General features: G+C 45.8%; 1 protein-coding gene across 2 annotated transcripts in view; it reads left to right on the top strand.

Annotated features, from left to right (window-relative positions):
* LOXHD1 (lipoxygenase homology PLAT domains 1) overlaps window positions 1-20,471 on the top strand; it is a 156,264-nt gene that overhangs the window by 45,636 nt on the left and 90,157 nt on the right. For both annotated transcript variants that reach the window (XM_044383194.1, XM_026496247.2), the window contains exons 7-12: window positions 5,143-5,266; window positions 7,484-7,734; window positions 15,004-15,139; window positions 15,705-15,865; window positions 16,864-16,950; window positions 17,387-17,522. In XM_044383194.1, coding sequence (XP_044239129.1) covers window positions 5,143-5,266; window positions 7,484-7,734; window positions 15,004-15,139; window positions 15,705-15,865; window positions 16,864-16,950; window positions 17,387-17,522 — 895 coding nt within the window. The remainder of the gene's footprint in view (window positions 1-5,142; window positions 5,267-7,483; window positions 7,735-15,003; window positions 15,140-15,704; window positions 15,866-16,863; window positions 16,951-17,386; window positions 17,523-20,471) is intronic.

Genomic DNA, 20,471 nt, shown 5'->3' on the forward strand with positions numbered 1-20,471 from the left:
CCAAGGTTCGCTGCCTTCTGAAAAACTCCTAACAGCCTATTCCTATACCTTAAGCCAAACCGAAATGCTTCGTGGGGATAAGACAGAAAACTAACTCAAGCACTTTGTTGGCCAGTGTGCCTGGATTTACTAGCGATTTTCCCAAGGAAGAGAGGAAGGAAGGCTTTAGGTCCCAGGCAGGGTGGGTGCAAGCTGGAAGCCAGAGGCAGGGGGAAAGCACTCTGACTATGCCGTGGGCAGCCAGCTCTAGCATCCTGCCTCCCCTGCCTCGCTTGTACCTCATACCGCCCCTCCACAGTTCACTCCGACTGGCCTGCTGGCCCTCAGCTCCCCAGGGATGCCAGGTAAAGAGGCTGTTGAACTGACCATGTTTCCAGATTTGACACTTGCACAGTAAGTGCTCCTGGTCCTCGAAGTTGCCAGGCTGGTTGCCTTGGACTTCACATGACAGCCGCTCCTTTGCTATTTACATTGAAGGGCTTGGCGGGATAAATCCGATGTAATTAACCCCTTCATAGGTAGTCTCCCTTCTAGTCAGCTGCCCACGTGTGCCGTTTTCAACCCAGGTGGATGGGCCTCGGGGTGACCCACACACCCCTTCCCCCCTGCCTCTCCCTCTCCCGAAGTTGGGGGGCTTGCATCTTCCCCTCCCCCAGCTCTTGTCCCCACCCATGGCTTGGGCCCCCACGTCTTGTTAGTCCACAATTTTGATCAACCCAAATAGTCAGTGCAGTTCAAAGACCACTTAGGAAGAGCAACAGTCCCAAGGCAGAACATCACGCACCAGTGGGTCCTGTCCTTGGTCCACCTGCTGCAGTAAAGAGACTGGCCCAAGGCCCTGCAGCTCTTCAGTGGCAGGCCTGGTACGTACCCCAGGTCCTCTGGACCCCCAGTCTGGATTCCCTCCATGAGGTCACATGTTAGACGGTCCAGATGAGGAGATCGCCTGCCGCGTGCGGCCGGGAGTATCAGCGCAGCCTGCGGCACCGGCTCTGGTAGGACGAGGAGACAGAGGCTCATGGAATTGATTTCAGGGACGTCAAGAAGCTCTGTGTGTCCTTCTTTTACTCACCAGCCAACAAACATGTACGCGACTACCAACTGCAGCTGTTGTGGCAAACATTGTTCTCCTTAAAAGAGCAAGACAAGTCCCTAAAATGAGTGTAGCTGCCATACCCTTATATCCCAAACTTTCAGGGAGAGCCCAGCTTTCAAACATGCTGTTGTGGGAGTCCCACAAGTAGGTTCGTGTCGATCAGACCAGATTTCCCGGTTTGAAGACCAGAAAGCAGAATTACCATGACTTTAATGCAAAACAGGAGGAGTAAAAGTCTTGAGTCAGGTACAAACGAAGATGGTGGGGGTGAGCTGTGTCTCACAGGCCATCAGGGGGCCACGGGAGCCGGGCCATGAAGATGGGTAGGGTTCTGCCAGGAGGGGCAGGGAGAAGGAGCTGGAGGGAAGGACAGGGAGATTGATAGCTCCAGGCCAGAGCACAGGGCTCAGAGGACTGAGAAGGGGGAACTAATATTAGGGAGGTAGGTGTGGGCAGGACCTCTGCAGATCCTGATCGTAATAAGCCATCAGAGGTCTTTATTGATGGAGGTGGTGATGAGGGGGTGGGTGTACAGGTGGGCTCAGAGGAGAGGAAGTGCAGAGGAAGAAGAAATGTTAGGGTGTCCCCATTCAACTGTTTACAGTTATGTGTATTATGTGATGGAGTTTTTCAGTGTGATGACGGAGACCTGGAGCTTGTGGGGAAGGATAGCCTCGTGACAGGGAGAAGATCTCGCCTTCCTTTGGTGGGCCTCAGTTTCCCCCATAGAACATGCTCTCGCTTTTCCAGGAACCCAGGTCTTCCCTGCTAACTCCTAGATGCTGAGATTTATTGTAAAGTTGGTTCATAAGCTCCAAAAGTCTTCCTCCTTTTTTTAATTTTCCCTCCTGTGTCAAAACTTACCTGTCCTTTGCCCTAGGATCTTAGAACTCTAAAAAGAAGCCACAGTTCTACAGAGGCGATGGGAATGTGGCGATGGCTGCTTGAGGGCCCCTTTTACTGGATAACCTAGACACGTTTTTAAAGGGAAGATTGAAAACTCCTTGAAGGCAGAGGCGTGTTTGACGTGCATTGCCTGTTCTCGTGGCTGGTACACAGCGGTTCCTTCTGTGGCCCCTTCAGATCGTGTGGATCGTGGGCACCTTGGCACGTGGGTGGGAGGGAGGAGACCCTCTTCCTCCTCACATTGCTCTGTGTGGGGGGGAGGGCTCACTTCTGCACAGAACGGGCCTCTGTTCCAATCAGCTTACATGAAATCGGTGGAAGTTGTTCCAGTATAGGGCGGGGAGAGCTGCTGTGGGTCACAGTTGACACTCCAGGGTGACCTAAACGCTGCTGACTCCAGGCTCCGCTCCCTGTGCTCATGCACGTGTGTTTACCCTGGCGGGGGCGGGGGGGGGGGGTGGGGATGAATGCCCCGAGGCCCTGGATCATTGGGTGCGTATGTGAACTGTGGTAGAGAACAGGGAAGCGGTGACCCCTGCTTGGCGGCTCCCCCTTTTCCTCCTCTCCTCTGGGATAGTGGAATCTTCTTGACTTTTCCCATTGGCTGGTCTTGCCGCTGAAGACAGTGGGTTCCAGCATGGACAGGCCTCGCCTCCCTGGGGCCTTGTGACCCCAGCTTTCCCTCTCGCCTCTGAGAAGGCGAGCCTGCCTGTGGGCCTGTCTTCTGATGGAAGGTATTCCCCCAGGAGATAATGGTTCTTGTTTTTTATTTGGTCATTGCTTCTGTCTGAGTGTCTGTCTCTCTCTCATACTCTCTCTCTCTGTCTGTCTCTCCAGGCGTGTGCTTCTCTCAGTCACGGGGAGGGTGTTTCTATCTCCCCAGTTGTCTTCTGCAATGGTTTCTGCCGTAACAACGGAATCTGTGAAGCAGCGGTCTGGTGGGAACACTAGCATTTCATTCTGTTAGCACAAACCATTCCTGAGATGTCCTGACGTCTTACAAGGAACTCCATGAAAACTCAGAGGTGTCTGGGCACGTCATAAACAGAAGTAGGAATGCTGCTCCCTCCTCCCTCAGAAGGGACCCTTGGTTATGCCCCTCCGTGCAGCTGGGGTCATGAGGCAGCCAGGACCTATGTCAGCAGAGGCCAGAATGCCTTCGGGAGAGCCCGCTGCCCCCCTCCCTGGCTAGTCTTTCTGTACTGTGGCGCTTGGCCACTTGGCCACTTCCTTCCCTGCCCCCACCTCTCTGCTCCTTCCCTGCGTGCTCACCATGCTACCGGAAATGCTCCCGCATATTCAGCTCTCGGGGAGCCTGTGTCCTCCAGCCTCATCTTGCAGACCTTGAGGCCAAGAGTTTTCATAGTTAATTATGTACACATTTAATATGCATCTGGAAAATTTTTAGAACTGTCCATAGACTTTTATACTTTCTGTGCCAGTACTCAAGCTTTTCTCTTCTCTCTTGGCCTTTCTTTGTATTTAGTATTTTTGGAAAATCTAGTTTTTAGCACCTTGATTGTTATTCAAAAATTTATATTTTGAATATCGTCTGTTTCCTTTGTGATCCAGCTAGTTTTGTCTTGTGGAAGTACTGAATGGTACACGTTCTGTTTTATCAGATTAGCTAAACTTCCCAGGTCCGGCATTTCCATCAGACTCCAGGCCAGTAGAAGGCCCTTTACTGATGACCGCTCCGTGGGCTGTGAGGGTGGTGCCCTTGCTCTTGAAGCCGTGGCCGGCACCCTCGTCTGCGAACGTTCAAAGACAGAGATGGCGAGTCTGTACATCCAGGTGCATCAGCAGACTTGGCAGCCTATCTGTAAACTAAGTCCTCTCTTCCTTCACTTTGCTTTTCCAACTCTGTGAGCCTCAGAGTAAGGGGGGTTAGGAGGCGGGCTGAAGCCTCAGGCCTTTGTCATCGACTCCCCAGTCTCTTCCTAACATGGAGACGAAAGCCACAGAGAAATGTGCAGATAGGAGGGTTGGGAGAGGCTGGACTTCGGCAGCAGAAGCCTCTCTGGGCTGTGTCACAGTGGTCTTCAGGCACTCAGCTTGAGAAGTACAGACAATCAAATCAGCAGGCTCTGAAGGGTGACTCATACCAACCAAACTCACAAGGGACTGATTTATAAACCAACGCCTGAATGCTGATTTATCTGAGGAGAGAAGCCCGATGTGGCTTCTAGTTACTGGCTCAGGCCACTGGCTTCCCCCTAGTGGGTGGTGTCCTCAGGAAGACAGTTCTTAGCCCAGAAGGTTCCTATAGAAACACAGAATTGGAAGAAGGTGAGATGCCTTCAGGCAGCCCATGTGTGCCCTGTTTGCACAGTGCAGACACTTTGATATTAGGAAATGAGTCTTTCATTGAAATCAGAGTCCCCCCTTTCTCAGGCAGTCGGGACTGCCTGGGCAGACACGCCCACTTTCCAGCTGACCCTGTGTGTCCTCAGATGCTTCTCCCCGCACAGTGCTATGAGTGGAGGGCATGTTCTAGTCATTGACCCGTCTGCTTATCTTCAAGTGGGTTTTCAGTTGGGTTCCTGGGACGTTTGGAAGGGCCCCTCAGCTCCTGGTAAACGCTGAAAGACACCTTCTCTCAGCCTCGCCAACCTAACTCACATGTGAGCGCCCTGCGGGAAGCTTCGCAGATGGCCCATGCCACTCGCCTCCCTGTCAGTGGCTGACGTTTCCTGACCTGATCACCAGATCCCGGGATTCTGTGTGCCTGATCTGTGGCTCGTAGTTCTCCTTGCGTGGACTCTGCTTCTCACCAAGAAGGTTAGGGTCCCAGCCTTCAGCCGGTGGGGGAGGTGACGCTCTTGTCGCAGTCCGCAAATCCAGGCTTCCCACTTGGCTCTCATGGGGCGATTCCTGCCGAATTTCCTGCATTCAGTCCTTTAAATGATCTGCAGCAGAAGAGGGAAGAGTGGCTCAGTCATTCAAGTAAGAGGTCATTGCCAGTCATCCCCCGTGCCTCTCAGTGCTCCGCACCAGGCGTGTCCCTGTGATAAGCTTTCCCTGCACCCCTAAGAAGGTGGGAGTGTATTCTCAGAGTGCACTCAAGTGGTGGAGGGATTCGATCACCAGATGAGCCCTCCGTGACACTGGTCATTCCCTCCCTCTCTTCTCCTTCCCAGATTGTCATTGAAGATATTGGGAACAAAAGGAAATATGACTTCCCGCTTAACCGCTGGCTGGCCTTGGACGAAGACGACGGCAAAATCCAAAGGGATATCTTAGTGGGCGGAGCTGAGACCACAGGTAGAACTGAAGAAAGGGGAGGCCCGATTGGCTATTTCACTTTCTGTCCAAGTCTCCGTGTTCTCATCTGTGGGCCTGAAGGCCTGTGATCAAGTGGGAGCCAGCCACTCCTCCTGCTCTTGAAAGTATTCTGTCCCTTTGTGCTGGAGCCTGGGGCTCTGCTGATGTCAGAGGATGTGGGGAGATGCCCCCGAGCGGATACTAACTTCCCAGGGCAAAAGAGATTATCCACCGCGTAAAGGGGGAAAGTGAACTCCTATTACGTGGGGACGTTTATGAGGATATGGGTTTGCTCTGAACTCCTCCTCCTACTGAGTGTTTACTATACACACCGGGTCCTCTGCCAGGCACCTGACCCATTTCAGCTCCTTTAATCCTCACAGTAACCCTGTAACATAGGAACTGTTAGCGCTCCCATTTCACAGATCAGCAAACTGAGTCACATAGATGTTAAGACACCTGTCTGAGGTCACACAGCTGATAAGTGACAGATTCAGGGTTTGGTCTGCCACCTAAATCTCTACCCTGGGTGAATTCCACAGAAAACCTGCAACTCCCAATATGGAAGTTCATGGGTGTTCGGGAAAATCACTGCGTAGAGAATACATCCAAGTTCTGGGACACAGTATGCAAATTGCCCCACAGTTTAGCCCCAGCTATTGGCAGCATCTTTCAACATCTTATCTCCCCTCTTCCACCTCCCCACCCATCCTCCTCCACTTCATCCATACACCTGTCCCTCTTTCCTGAACCTATGCCCCGTTACCCTCCTTCCACCTCATCCATCTGTCTTCTGCTTAGCCGCTCCTCTGTTTCCCCCACCTCAGCCATGCCTTCCCCTCCCCTCCCTGCTGGTCTTACTCTCTCTTTATCTTTCTTTATCTTTAGAACATCTTTCTCTCTCTCTTTATCTTTATCTTTCTCTCTCTTTATCTTTAGAACATCTTTCTCCTTAGCCTGTGATGCCATTTCTCTTCTCTATGCTACCCGCCACTCCCTCTGAGCCCTCCCTCCCTCCTGTAGACAGGGCACTCCCTTCCTTTGCCCTAGACCGTGACTGCTCTCCATTAGGAAATCAGTGTTCCTCCGCTCCAACACCTTTCAACCTCACAACTTTGCAACTGAAGTTTGCAAAGTATTTACTTAAAAACAGATACCAGAATGGGTCTGCTATGACCCCTTTCACCATGTGACTCTTGCCCCCAGTGGTAGCGGAGCAGGAGAAGTGGCCGCCAAGGGCTGGGGATGGCTGGTAGCCTGGGCCATGGGAGTACGTCCCAGGTCCATGTGTTTTGGAGAAGTAGAGCTGGAGACCCCCCCTTTGAGGGCAGTGGCCACTTTTTCCCATCTTCGTTGTCTCCCCGAGGCCTCAATCAGCATTTGTTGAGCAAAGGAAGGTGTAAATGTGTGAATGAATAAGGCATCCGCGTAGCTGCACGTGCTAGCTCCAAAGGAAATTGGGGATTTTCATTTCCCTGGGCTCCGGGGATGAGGGTGGGGTTAGAGGTAGGGTGGAGGGGTGTGCGCGGGCTCGGGAAAACTAACAAGGACTAAAGGGCCATTGCCTTCGACTCCAGGACAAAAGGAAGGGAGGCTAGACCTTAGCGGAGTTTCCTGTCCAGGTGTTTGTCTTTGGTGTTTTCTTTTACTCATTCCCATCTCAGAGCCTAATTGCCCTTTGATAGCTCTTGCCCAGAACTTCATGTCCTCGTCTTGCCTCCTGACTGACCAAAACCCCAAATGGCCCAACCACAATGTTCTCTCCTTCCCTCACTCTTCCCTCATCCCATCACATCAGGCAGGGAAGGAGGACATCAGTGCCCTCTATTAAAAGCTGTCTTTTTAAGTTATGAGCAAAAGAGCAAGTGAAATGAATCAGATAGCCTTGAATATAAATTTCCATTAATGGAGTTGATGGTTATAATTGAATCAGACATAACAGAATTCATCCGGCAGATATTAATAATAGGCACATGGTAATTAACGTTAATAACAAGTACTATTCTTAGCCAACTCAAATTCCGCCTTGTCTTTGTTAGTTTTTGTAATCAGGGCTGGCAGCTTCTTGTAGTAGTACCTGCAGCTTATTCCGGGGCGAATAAGGATGTATGGAGGAGGGAGGGCCTAGGGAGGCTGGAGCCAGGGAGGGGAGAGTGTGGGTGGGATTTTGTAACCAGCTGGAACTAACTTTCTCCTCCCCTGTGGCTTCTACACCAGCTATCTCATATGTGGTCACCGTCTTCACTGGGGATGTCCGGGGGGCTGGGACCAAATCCAAAATCTACCTGGTCATGTACGGGGCCAGAGGGAATAAGAACAGCGGGAAAATCTTCCTGGAAGGCGGTGTGTTTGACCGTGGCCGCACAGACATCTTCCACATCGAGCTGGCTGTCCTCCTCAGTCCCCTGAGTCGGGTCTCCATCGGACATGGCAATGTGGGCGTTAACAGAGGCTGGTACTGCGAGAAGGTAAGGGGTGCCCTCTGGGGGTGGGGGGGCCATTTCCTGATTCTGCCCCTCTTCTTTAACTTGCAAATACAAACACTGACCTGCTTCCTGCTTCCTACTTCCTTTGGACCAGTGACAGAGCACATGGGCAGTCCCTTTCATTGGGCAGTTGGGTTGGTAACGTGCCCATCCATCTTGTTTTGTTTTTGGTCAGGAATAAGGGCTCTTCTGTGCCTGCATCCAAGGGCCAAATGCAGGTGCTGGCTGATAGTTATAAACTGTCCTGACTTTGGTGGTGTTTCACTTCAGCTTATAAATCTCTCCGTCATCAGATATTTTGGGGGCTCCTGGGTGGCTCAGTCAGTTAAGCGTCTGCCTTCTGTTCAGGTCCTGGGGTCCTGGGATTGAGCCCCATATTGGGCTCCCTGCTCAGCGGGGAGTCGACTCCCTTTCTCTCTGCCCCTCCCCCCCCAACTTCTTCGTGCACACACACACTCTCTCTCTCTCTTGCTGTCTCTCCCTCTTATTCTTTTTCCTCAGGAAAGTGTTACTATTCATGACCTTTAAACTTTCCATGGAAGTTTTAGAATTTTCTTGCCAAGTTCCCTGAAGAACTGTGCTGAAAGAATTCAATTGGATCTATAGATCCATTTGGAAGAATTGATGTCTTTACTAGATACTTTTTGTATCTATGAACATTGTATACCTCTTAAAATTTAGGTCTCCTTTGATGTTTTTCAATATAGTTTTATATTTTTCTTGATAAAGGTCTTACATGTCTTTGTTAGATGTATTCATAGAGCCCTTAAAATTTTTGTGGCTATTATAAATGATATCTGTTTGAAATTATATTTTAAACTATTTGTTGCTGATATAGAAATAGAAGTACTTTTGTATATTGAGTTCACAAACAGCCATCTTTCTAAACTCTAATCAGTTCTGATAATTTGTCTACAGATTTGGGGGGAATTTTCTTTATAGAAGGTCATATTGTCTGTGAATGATGACAGCTTGGTTTCTTTCTTTCCAAAGCTTATATTTAATTTTTTTTATTTGACCACATGAGCAGTACAATGCTGAACAGAGGGTTAATAGTAGACATCTTTGTTTTGTTCTTGATTTTAAAGGCACTGTTTCTAATGTTCTATTTAGTTAATTACGGTTGTTGAGGGATTTGGTAGACAGTCTTAGATTAAGAAATCCTCTTCTATTTCTGTATTGTTCAAAGTTTTTATTATGAATTGTTGAATTTTATCTAATGCTTTTTCTGCACTTAGTGCAATAGTCATAAGGTTTTTCTCTTTTATTTATTAATTTGGTGAATTATATGACTACATTTTCTTTTTTTTCTTTAGATTTTATTTATTTATTTGAGAGAGAGAGTGCAGAGAGAGAGAGAGAGCGAGCAGGAGCAGGGGGGAGGAGCAAAGGGAGAGGGGGAAGAAGGCTCCCCACTGAGCAGGGAGCCTGATGTGGGGCTCGATCCCAGGACCCTGGGATCAGATCCCAAGCTGAAGGTAGACACTTAACCGACTGAGCCACCCATGTGCCCCTGTATGACTGCATTTTCTAATGCGAGCAAACTGACTGTGAATTTCTTTGAGACAAACTTGGTCATAATGGATTTTAATTTTACATGTTTCCAGAATTGGTTTGCTAAGGTTTTATATAAAATTTTTGTGTATATGTTCATGAGGGGCATGGCCCTGAATTTTCCTTTCTCATCTAGTCCTTGACAGGTTTGATCCTGGCATGAAATGAGAGTTATTCTCTTTCCTAAAAGAGGGTGTATAAAATTGCAATGATCTGTTCCCCAAATGTTTGGTTCCAGTCTCTTGAGAAATTATCCAGGATTTTGTGTGTGTGAAATTAATGATTTTAACAAGGTGTTGTTTCTGTTTTGCTGGTTATAGAATTATTCAGGCATTCTATTTCTTCTTGAATCTTTTTTTTAAAAGATTTGTGTATTTATTTATTTTTTTTATTATGTTCAATTAGCCAACATATAGTACTTATTTTAGAGAGAGTGTGTGTGTGTGCACAAGTGGAGGAGGGGGAGAGGGAGAGGGAGAGAGAATCTTAAGCAGACTCTGCACTGAACATGGAGCCTGACTCACTGCTCTGTCTCAGAACTATGAGATCATGACCTGAGCTTTAACCAAGAGTCAGCAGCTTAACTGACTGTACCACCCAGGAGCCCCAAGCATCTGTTTTAATGAGCTATATTTTTCTTGGAATTTGTGTATTTATAGATGTCAAATGTATTGGTACTTATGACTTTGGTCATATACAGTGTTCCTTTATCTTTTTAACCCCTGCTGCATCTATAATTATGACCCCCCTTTTTTATTTCTAACCTGATTTATTCATGCCTTCTTGCTTTTTAAAAACATCATTCCCACAAAAAGTTTATTTAGTCCTTCTAATAATCAACATTTGTCTTTGTTTATATTCCATTTTATCTCTATTTCCATTTTGTTGGTTTCTGTCCTTACCTCTTTTAATTTCTCTGAGTTTCTGTTGTTGCTGTTTTTTCTGTTGTTGCTGTTTTTTCTGATGTTGCTGTTTTTCTAAATTCTTAAGTTCTAATTCTTAAGAATTTTTAGCTTATTAATTTTTAGCCTTCTTCTGCTCTCATATAAGCATTTGACTATAACTTTCTCTCAGAGAAGTACCCTTGCTGCGCCCCACATGTTACAATATAGAATATTTTTATTATCATTCAGTTTAATTTTATTGCTTCATTTAATTTTATTGTTCAACTTTGTTGAGGTATACTTGACATAAACCAAAACACACTCTTTTAAACTGTGTAGTTCTATGAGTTTTGACAAATGCGTACACCGTGTAACTATTACCAGAATCGATATGGAGAAAGTTTCCATCACTGCAGGCTGTTTCTTGTGCTCCCTCCCAGTCAGTCTCTACAACTCCAAGCACTAATCTGATTTTAGTCGCTAAAGATTAGGTTGGTCTTTCTAGCACTTAATATACATGGAATCATGCGGTGTGCACGTGTGTGTGTGTGTGTGTGTGTGTGTTTCTTTCACTCAGTGTAGTATTTTTGATATTCATCTGTGTTGTTTTACATATTAGTAACTTTTTCTTTTTATTGCTAAGTAGCATTTCATTGTTAGGGTGTACAACAATTTATCGATCCAGTCCACTGTTCATGTACATTTGGGTCATTTCCAGTTTTTGTTTTTTGTTTGTCTGGGTTTTTTACTGTTATGAATAGAGCTGCTATGAATAATCAGGTACAAGGCTTGCATGAGCATGTTTTTAATTTTGTTGGGTAAATGCCTAAAAGTGGAATATCTGGATCCTGTGGTATATATACACATGTATTTTTTAAAAACCTCCCAAACTGTTTTCTAAGTGGCTATATTGCTTTGTGTGCCCCCCACCAATGTATAAGAATTCCAGTTGTTTGGGTGCCTGGGTGGCACAGCGGTTAAGCATCTGCCTTCGGCCCAGGGCATGATCCCGGTGTTCTGGGATCGAGTCCCACATCAGGCTCTTCCGCTATGAGCCTGCTTCTTCCTCTCCCACTCCCCCTGCTTGTGTTCCCTCTCTCGCTGGCTGTCTCTATTTCTGTCAAATAAATAAAATCTTAAAAAAAAAAAAAAAAAAAAAGAATTCCAGTTGTTCCACAACATCACTATCACTGATATTGTCAATCTTTTTATTTTTTAGATGAGTGTGTGGTGGCATTTAGTTGTGATTTTAATTTACATGCCTCTGATGACCAGTTAGTTTGAACATTATTTTCATGTGCTTATTGATCATTTGTATATATTTTGTGAGGTATCTTTTTCCTATCTGATTTTTTTGTCCTTTTATTATTGATTTATGAGAGTTATTCATATATTCTTGATACGAGTTCTTTGTCAGATATATCTGTATCTATATATCTGTGTTGTATATATATAATCTCCCAACGCGTGACTTGCCTTTTCATTTTCATAACAATGTTTTTTGAAGAGCAGAAACTTCTAACGTTGACGAAAGGCAATTTGTCAATTTTTTCCTCTTACGCATTATGCTTTTTTGTTCTTATTATTTCACTTGAAATTCTTCTGTGACCCATTAGTTATTTTGAGGTGTGATTTTTAGGTTCCAAATACGTGTTCTTTTGTTATGTTTTGTTATTTATTTCTAATTTAATATCATTTTAACCAGAAAACATAGTCTGTATGATGTCATTTAAAGAGATTTGAGATTTACTTTATAATGTATGCTCAATTTGTGTATTTGTTCCAAGAGCTGAATCTAAGGTTTTGATTTTATATATTAAATTCAGTTTAATAATTTTATTTGAATTATTTCCTTACTAGCATTTTGTTTGATCTCTTAATTACTAAGAAAGATGTGTCGAAATTTCCCACCTCAGTGGTAGATATTTCAATTTCTTATTGTAGAGCTAACAATTTTTGCTGTACGTGGTGTGAGGCTATGTTATTAAGTGTGGAGTTATTATAGCCTCTTGGTGAACTGAATCTTTACCATAATCCAATCTGACACCATCTATCTTTTAACTGGCAAATTTAGTCCACTTACATTTGTTGTAATTACTGGCATATTTGTTTTTCTGCTTTTACAGTTTTTGTTTCTTTCGGATTGGCTGGTTTTTTCCTTGGTAGTAAATTAGAAATTACATACTATTTCTGTGTGTGTGCGTGTGTGTGTGTGTGTGTGTGTGTGGTTACTACTGCAATTTTACTGTAAATACTTAATGTGGAAAACCCAAAATTCAGTCACTATCTCTGCTTCCTTCTTGGACAATACAAGGATCTTTAAAATCTCTAATGGTAATAACCCTGCATCTGGGTCACATGCTATGTTTGCCTAGTATTTTAGTTATATTTTGAATTATTTTTAAATCCACACATTAAATATTGTTTTGTAAAATCATCGTTTGTCAGATTTACCTACATGTTTGCCAGTTTGCTTGCCATCTCTTCTTGCATCAAAGACCTTATTTCTGGTGTCCATTTTCTCCTTCCTTAAGTATATGCTTTAGAAATTCCTTTGGTTAGAGTCTTTTGGTGGTGGGCTCTATTTTTGTCCATTTGGAAAATGTTTTTTATTTCGTCCTCATTCTTGAAAGATAATTTTAGAGTACAGAGTTCTAGAGTGAATTATTTTGCACCCCCTTGCCCAATATTTTCTGGCTTCTGTTAGTCTAATTGCCATCAGCTATCTTTTCTCTCTTGGGGCTCTTCTTTTCTCTTTGTTTTTGTCATGCTGGTGCTTCTCTTCAATACATCTAGGCATACGTGTATTACTCCTGCCTGTGACCAGGCTTACGGTAACTGATTCTCAGGGGAGATTATTATTTGTCTGGAGCAAAGGCAGAGAAGATAGGCTTCCCTTTGCAGATTTTTCCCTGCCTATCTTTTTTCTGAGGGAGCAGCTCCTTCAAGTGTTTCTGCTTATTCGGGGTTGGTAGTTCAGATCCTCTAGTTTGCAAAACACAAGGCCCAGTCCCCTGCTTCTTGAGTGGCTGTTGATTTCCTGGTCGCAGAGTGTGTGGTATTGCCTTTTGCTTTTGGTGCAGCACCAAAGTTAGCATTCACATGTGCCCATTCTCTTGGCTTCTGCTTACTCTGAATTTTGCTGGCTCTTGTGGCTTTTCTCTAATTTCTTGTCAGTTCAACCATGTATATAAAAGGATATTTTGTGTTATTCATCTGGCCTCAGGGTATTTTGCAGAGGTGGGAGGCTTTTCAGACTACCTAGTTTGCTGGACTACCTAGTCCAGAACTTTCAACAAGTATTTTTAAGTGCTTACTGAAGGCTTAGAACCGTGTTTGGGGGAGCCATAAGGGGTGAGAATGTACAACTTCAGCCTTTTAGGACTTTGCCATCTTGTTGATCAAACAAGACTGACTAATACACATGTAACAATTAGAGAACAATTCGGGAGTAAACTAGGAGGAAACAGCTGCAGGCTTTGTTCAGAGGAAAGAAAGAAAGCCCATTAAATAATTGCTGGCGATTAGAACTTTTCTTTGCCCCCAGATCACCCTCCAACTTTATGTATGGGTAGGTCCGCCTCTGAATACATGGTTGCATAGAATCTTCAGCATAAAAGATGGAGTGCAGTAATGGGTCCCAGTGGACCTCAGCCATAATAGGAATCCTGAAATTCTTGCTGATGGGTATAAAAGGCCCCAGACTGATAATTAGAAGTCAGGAGCATTTATGCTTCTGGTATTTCCACCAACTATGCAAACTTGGGCACTTCATTCCCTTTTCTGGACCTCCGCTTTCCCATATCTTGAATGCACGTTAGGGTAGACTATATTAATTGCTAATACATTTGTGTCACAAACCAAAGTGTTTGAGGAGGCTACCACCTGAGGCTCTGAGCCATCATTTATCTTGAGGGAGGAGAGTTCCTCTGGGAGGTTGAGGAGGTACGAACTTCCCTCCGCCAATCTCGTCTCCCCTCCCCTTGGTGCTTATAAGTTACGGTTTCATACAGCTACGATAGTCAGATAGTATTAGTTGAATTCTCAGAGATATCTGGGTATACCTAAGGGTAATAACTCAATCCAAGGAAATTATAGTCAATGGTAGTAACCATGAACAACTGACAACAAACACAGTAAGACAGTGTCTAGTCAAAATGCTTGATCAGTGGTAGGGTCATATTAGTTTTCAAGTTAAGAAGAAGGTAAAGCTGAGAATCTAGCAATGTGAATAGTCAATTCTTGGCCGATAGAAAATTTTTTAGTGTCACAAGAATATTCTTTTGGACATATCTAATGTGAGTGGCCTAGGCCTAGTTCAAACCCATGAGTTCAGAATGTGAGTGGAGTAGAGACAATGTGGGAAAGAAGGTTGAATGAGGCTCAAGCCCAGAAGAGGGCAGTTTGTTTTTGTATTATATTCCAGATATCCATTGTCTTTTATGTGATCGACCTTTTTCCTACAAGACCAATATAAGGAATTAATTTAGTATCCTAGTTCATTTGGTTTGGACTGAGATTTTATGATGCACATAAAGAAATACGGTGTTCAAAGAGGATGTTGTGTGTAGGGGGAAGAATTTAAGGTTTGGGCTAATAAATTGGAGGATGGATGATACCTACTCTGGAAGACTACTTGGGAGGAGGTATTTCTTGATCTAAGATTTAATGAGACCGGCAACAGGGAGAAAAGTGCCATTCCTTGAGAATCCTAAAGTAGACCAGCCTTAACAGGAAGAGGCTGTCAAACACTGTAAGGAGGTCCCAACCAGGGGACCTGCTGCAGGGGACTCATGATCTTCCTCCCCCCCAGGTGGTGATTCTGTGCCCCTTCACGGGCATTCAGCAGACCTTCCCTTGCAGCAACTGGCTGGATGAGAAGAAGGTGGATGGGCTGATCGAGAGGCAGCTCTACGAGATGGTGTCTCTCAGGAAGAAGAGGCTGAAAAGTAGGTGGAGAGGGCCCAGAGGCTGGTGGCCTTCCAGCCAGGGCCAGCAGAGGCCAGGATGTCAGACCCCTGGGCAAGAGCTCTTCTGTGAAGGGGTCCACTTCTGCTTCCCAGTTCTCCTCTAGAGAGGAAGGGAATGGGCCCCGTAGGAAGCTCGTTTCTCCAAGGTACAGGCCACGTAGAGTTACACATCCAGCACCATGGGTAGTAGTACCCCCACGACCCTAAATTGAATAAGCTGCTATGATGGGCTAGATGTTGAACCATTCACAGTACACTCTGAATATACATAGGGTGCAAGGAGTGAGCACTTTTCCCTATTTAAAACATACTAATAGACTTTTGCCATTAAGAGGATCATTGAGATACCCTTTTTCAAATAGCAAGGACTCCTTGGGTCCCTAATATTGGCACCTGTTATAGTGGGTTTCTTAGAATGGGCCACACCTGTGCATGATCTGCCCTTCAGTCCTGAACACCTTTGACTTGCTTCTTTTCCCCACTGATAACATGAAAATTTTTTACTCTTGAAATCTTTATGGGACAACTTGACCTGTCTCTGCAGAATTCCCTTGGTCCCTGTGGGTCTGGACAACCGACTTGAAGAAAGCTGGTACCAACTCTCCCATCTCCATCCAGATTTATGGGCAGAAGGGGCGGACAGACGAGATTCTCCTGAATCCCAACAACAAGTGGTTCAAACCAGGCATAATCGAGAAATTTAGGGTAGGAGGGAAGTGTAATGGGTGGGAGGGAGGAGGAAGGGATATAAGAGGTATTTGTCATGAGGATGGTCTTCTAAGCCAGATTTTGAATGAAGTTTGAGGACAAAAGGGTGCTACAATAAATTCAGACCCCTGCAAGGGGTGCCAGAATGATCTATTGATTGAATGGGGTACACTTTGCATCTGGCCCTTCACCTGAATCAGACACTCCAGAACTAAGCCTGGGGGAAAGAAGCAGGTATAGAATGTTCTTGAGGAGCCTAGGAACTTGGGGAATCATTGTAGAACAGAGACCCTGAGCACATTAGCATCAAACCGCCTGATCTGGACTGAGTTAGACAGTGAGAAGCAAATTGAAGGGAAAGTATAAATAGTAGAATATTTTAAAAGAAATTTAGCTTTGAATTTCTGATGCGTATATAAGTAGAGCAAGGCTTGTTTTGCCAACAGAAGTGTGCTCTGACCTTTAGGTGAGAATGATTTGTAATTTTCAGCTGTCTTCCCAGAGCACCCCACTGGTGTTTCTGTTATACACTCAGTTCATTGCTCTTCATGTATTTGTCTTCCCGGCTAGACTGCAAGCCCCTAGGGAAAGGGCATGACTGCTGTATTGATCTTTTTGTCTGTTCTAGTGCCCAGCGGAGCCCTGGGGCTGTGGGCCTGTGCTAATTTGCAGTGTTGCCATATGGGTTTTGTTACTGGGAGTTTATTGCTTGGAAGATTTTCTTTATTCTGGATCCTACTGTGGGTCAGTTATTTTTGCTCGGTTCTGCCAGGCCAGACTGAACCCAGGCCCTACACGGCTGCCTCGCCCTCACGTGCCCCTTGGGTGCAAGGGCATGAAAGGATACAGTCTACAAGGGCAGCTTGAAGTAAAAGCCATCCGCACCGCCAAAGACGCGGCCCGGAGTGGGTGCCCTCCTGGCAAGGGGTCATCTGTGATGCTAAACACATTTCACTGGATTATGTCCACCCAAACCTTGTCATTTCTCCCTGTAGATTGAGCTCCCAGATCTTGGCAGGTTTTACAAGATTCGGGTGTGGCATGACAGAAGGAGCCCTGGTTCTGGATGGCATTTAGAAAGGGTGAGGTGTGCCATCTCGGGGCTTGGGAGGTGCTTGGGAGAGGAACCGGAGGGGTCCCTTTCTAATGACCCTGTCACCTAAGTTTGCCTTTGTGTCTGTTGGGAGTGGGGATGGGTAAGCGTGGGTCTCACAGTGAGACCCGAATTTGGACATAGGACACGGGGACTGCCTGATGGGGAGAGGACCTCAAAAGTCGATTGAGAAAATGTTCAGGTGTTCAGGAGACTTGCATTCTTCCCCTGTCACCTGGCTGCTAGGCAAGCGTGAGTCTCCAGGGAGCAAGAGGGATAGATGTTAAATCTGGAACGCCACGTTCCACAAGAGTCATCCTTACGGGACGGCCAGGGCCTCCCTTGGATGAAATAGCAGAACGGCGGCCCCAGGGTGTGGTATATCGCTGCTACACTCTCTTGCTCACCCCAGGACTTCATTCCAGATGACCCTGATGAACACTCTGACCAAGGACAAGTACAACTTCAACTGCAATCGTTGGCTGGATGCCAACGAGGATGACAATGAGATCGTGAGAGAAATGACCGCCGAGGGCCCAACAGTGCGGAGGATAATGGGCAGTGAGTACTCACCAGCTCTCCATCCCGGGGGAGGCCGTGGAACTCCTAGTCCGTGTGCCAGAGGGGGTCTGGCCCATGAGCAGATGGTCCCGTCCGCTGTACGTCATCAGTCCCCCTCCAAATGCCAGGATGGAGGTAGAAGTTCCCAGCCGTACGACTGGCTTGCAGAAGCCATCTCTGAGGCATGACGCGAGAGCTCTGTGGTGGTGGCTGTGGGGAGGGAGGCGACATTTATGGGTCTTCAGGTGGGTGAGGGGATGAGAAGAATCTGCACTGAGCAATGTTTCTCCACAGCCTTCCTGACGTTAAAGAAACATTCTCTTCAAATCGTGCATAAGATGCTCCCCAAAAGGAAGACTGTATCTGGAAGCCATGATTGGCTGCCTGCCATGAGTCCTCTGTTTCTATTTAAGGCTCCTAGGAGAGGAACTGAGCTTTTAATCGGGGGTCCCATTTCCATGTTCAAAGGGGTAAAGGGAGATCATTCTGCCTCTAGGTTATAATAGCAGAAGAGACAGAGGCACAGCACATGACCAGTCCTTTTCCCTTAGCAGACATTACTGAGTGATCCCAGCTTTCTCTCCCACTGAGTCTGAAATGAGTTTCAAAGCTTCCAATACAACCCTCCAAGCAGACATTAGCAATTGATCAGAATTGGCACTTAAGATAATTAACCTATTTGCTATCATTGCGGTGGTCCTTAATTTTTAAATCATATAGTAATACTGCAAAATTACAGAGTTAAGAATATATAGAAAACAATGTCGCTTATAGTTCTAGTAGCTCTTCTAAATGTTTGGATAGTGTCGCTCCTCAGACATTTGTACATCCAGTAGGAGCTCTGTGTATTTTTGTTGAAAATGATTTAAGTAGAAGTAAATACTCCAAAACATAGAAAGCCCACATGGCAAATATCGATTAAAAGATCACCCTGTCTATTAGTCTAATTAGGCAGTGCTGGTCATTAGCACTATCTGTCATCTACTTTAAGATTCTTCTTCATTTGTAATTAAAAATGTGACCATAGAATATTTGGGTTCAAAGGCCTTTAAAATAGTCTAATGCAATTCAGGATAACGAGCAGTTCTTGTCTTGATTATACAGTTGGAGACAAAGTCAGACCTAGAACAAGGTCTCCCGCCTCCTGGGTCAGGGGCTATACTCTGTCTTTTCACATTCAGTAATATTTTCTATGGCAACAAGGCAGCCGTCTCCCTGGGAATATGGTAGATTACAGGATTCTGCCTCAAATTGGGACTTGATATAATAATGTAGCCCATCGAGGCAGAAAGACACCTGCTCTTGTCAGATCTGTCCCCTTTGTGTGCCAGAACTGAGCCTGCAGAGGTGAACCAGTGGGGAGGGGGTCTTGGGACCTAACTGCTTCCTCAATCTTCCCAACCAGTTCTTGTGACTTTAGCTCCTCATCTCCTGTTTCTGAAGTTACCTGCTGCTTTCGTTCCTGACCCTTTTTGCTGTTTGCCTTTCAAATTTCACAAGTGATAGCTCTGATCCGTTCTCTCTGGTCTGGTGAGTCAGGGATCCTCAAACTTCCATGTGTGTTGTCACCCAGAGAGCTTGTCGTAACAGAGGGCGCAGCCCCACCCACGGGGTTTCTGACTCAGGAAGTCTGGGGTGAGACCCAGGAATTTGTCTCACCGACTTCTAGGTGATGCTGCCGGTGAGGAACCGCTATGCTAAGGTATTAATCACTTTTCCAGGGGCTGCCAAGCTCCCAAAATCTTGTTGCTGGTACTTGTCCCTTTTTTTGTTTGGTTAAGTCCTGAAAATACCTGTATTTTGTCATTTTAGTGAGGTTTTTCTAGAGAGAAATCTACCATTTTTACTTAGAATTCCCAAGATGTTCTTTACCTCCACCTCCTCTTTAACTTGACTGAAGCCTGGCTACCCTGTCCCTCCAAACCTGTTTTCCCTCCTCACAGACTTGGGGCCATGGGGAGGGGGTTTGCCTGGCTCCCTCTGCGCACTCAGACATGGAGCTCACACCATTTCACCATGTCGCCTCTGCCCCTGATCAATCCCATCTCTGGTGTCCTCTGGTTACTTTTTTCTTCCACTGAAGGTGGTGTAATGTGTCTCTCGGTCACTCTCCAGACCCCCCACTCCTGCCATTGTTCTAGGGCAGTGTATAAGTAGGCTCCCATAACAAAATACCAGAGACCGGGGGCTTAAACAACAGAAATTCATTTTCTCACAATTCTAGAGGCTAGAAGTCAAGATCAACAGGTGTCAGCAGGGTTGGGTTCTTCTGAGGCCTCTCTCCTTGGCTTGGAGATGGCAGCCTTCTCGCTATGTCCTCACATGGTCTTCCCTTTGTCTGTGTTCTTGCCTGTGTCCTAGTCCCTTCTTATGTCATATTGGATTAGGGCCCACCCATAGGATCTCATTTTAGCTTGATCACCTCTTTAAACGCCGTACCTCCATATTGTTGCATTCTGAGATACTGTGGTTTAGGACTTCTTCTTCTTCTTCTTCTTTTTTTTTTTTGAAGATTTTATTTATTTATTTGACAGAGAGAGAGCACAAGTAGGCAGAGTGGCAGGCAGAGGGAGAGGGAGAAACAGGCTCCCTACTGAGCAGAGAGCCCAGTGCGGGACTCGATCCTAGGACTCTGGGATCATGGCCTGAGCCAAAGGCCGGCGCTTAACCGACTGAGCCACCCAAGCATGCTTGTTAGGACTTAAACATATGAATGGGGGTTGGGGGGGACACAATTTGGCTGTATCCCAAAGATGTTGATTAGATTCTTTGAGGGCTATACCTGATAATCTGCATTTTTATCAAGCATACCAAGTAATTTTTTTGCACATCAAAACTTCAGAGCCTCTGTCCTGCTCCTTTCAGTGTTCATGTGGAAAATCCCATCACCCACTTCCTGGTCCTCATCCACTTAACTGATGGCTGCCTCTCTCCCACTTACCCCGACCC

Source organism: Ursus arctos, unplaced genomic scaffold, assembly GCF_023065955.2.
Source record: "Ursus arctos isolate Adak ecotype North America unplaced genomic scaffold, UrsArc2.0 scaffold_17, whole genome shotgun sequence".
Classification (NCBI taxonomy): Eukaryota; Metazoa; Chordata; class Mammalia; order Carnivora; family Ursidae; genus Ursus; species Ursus arctos.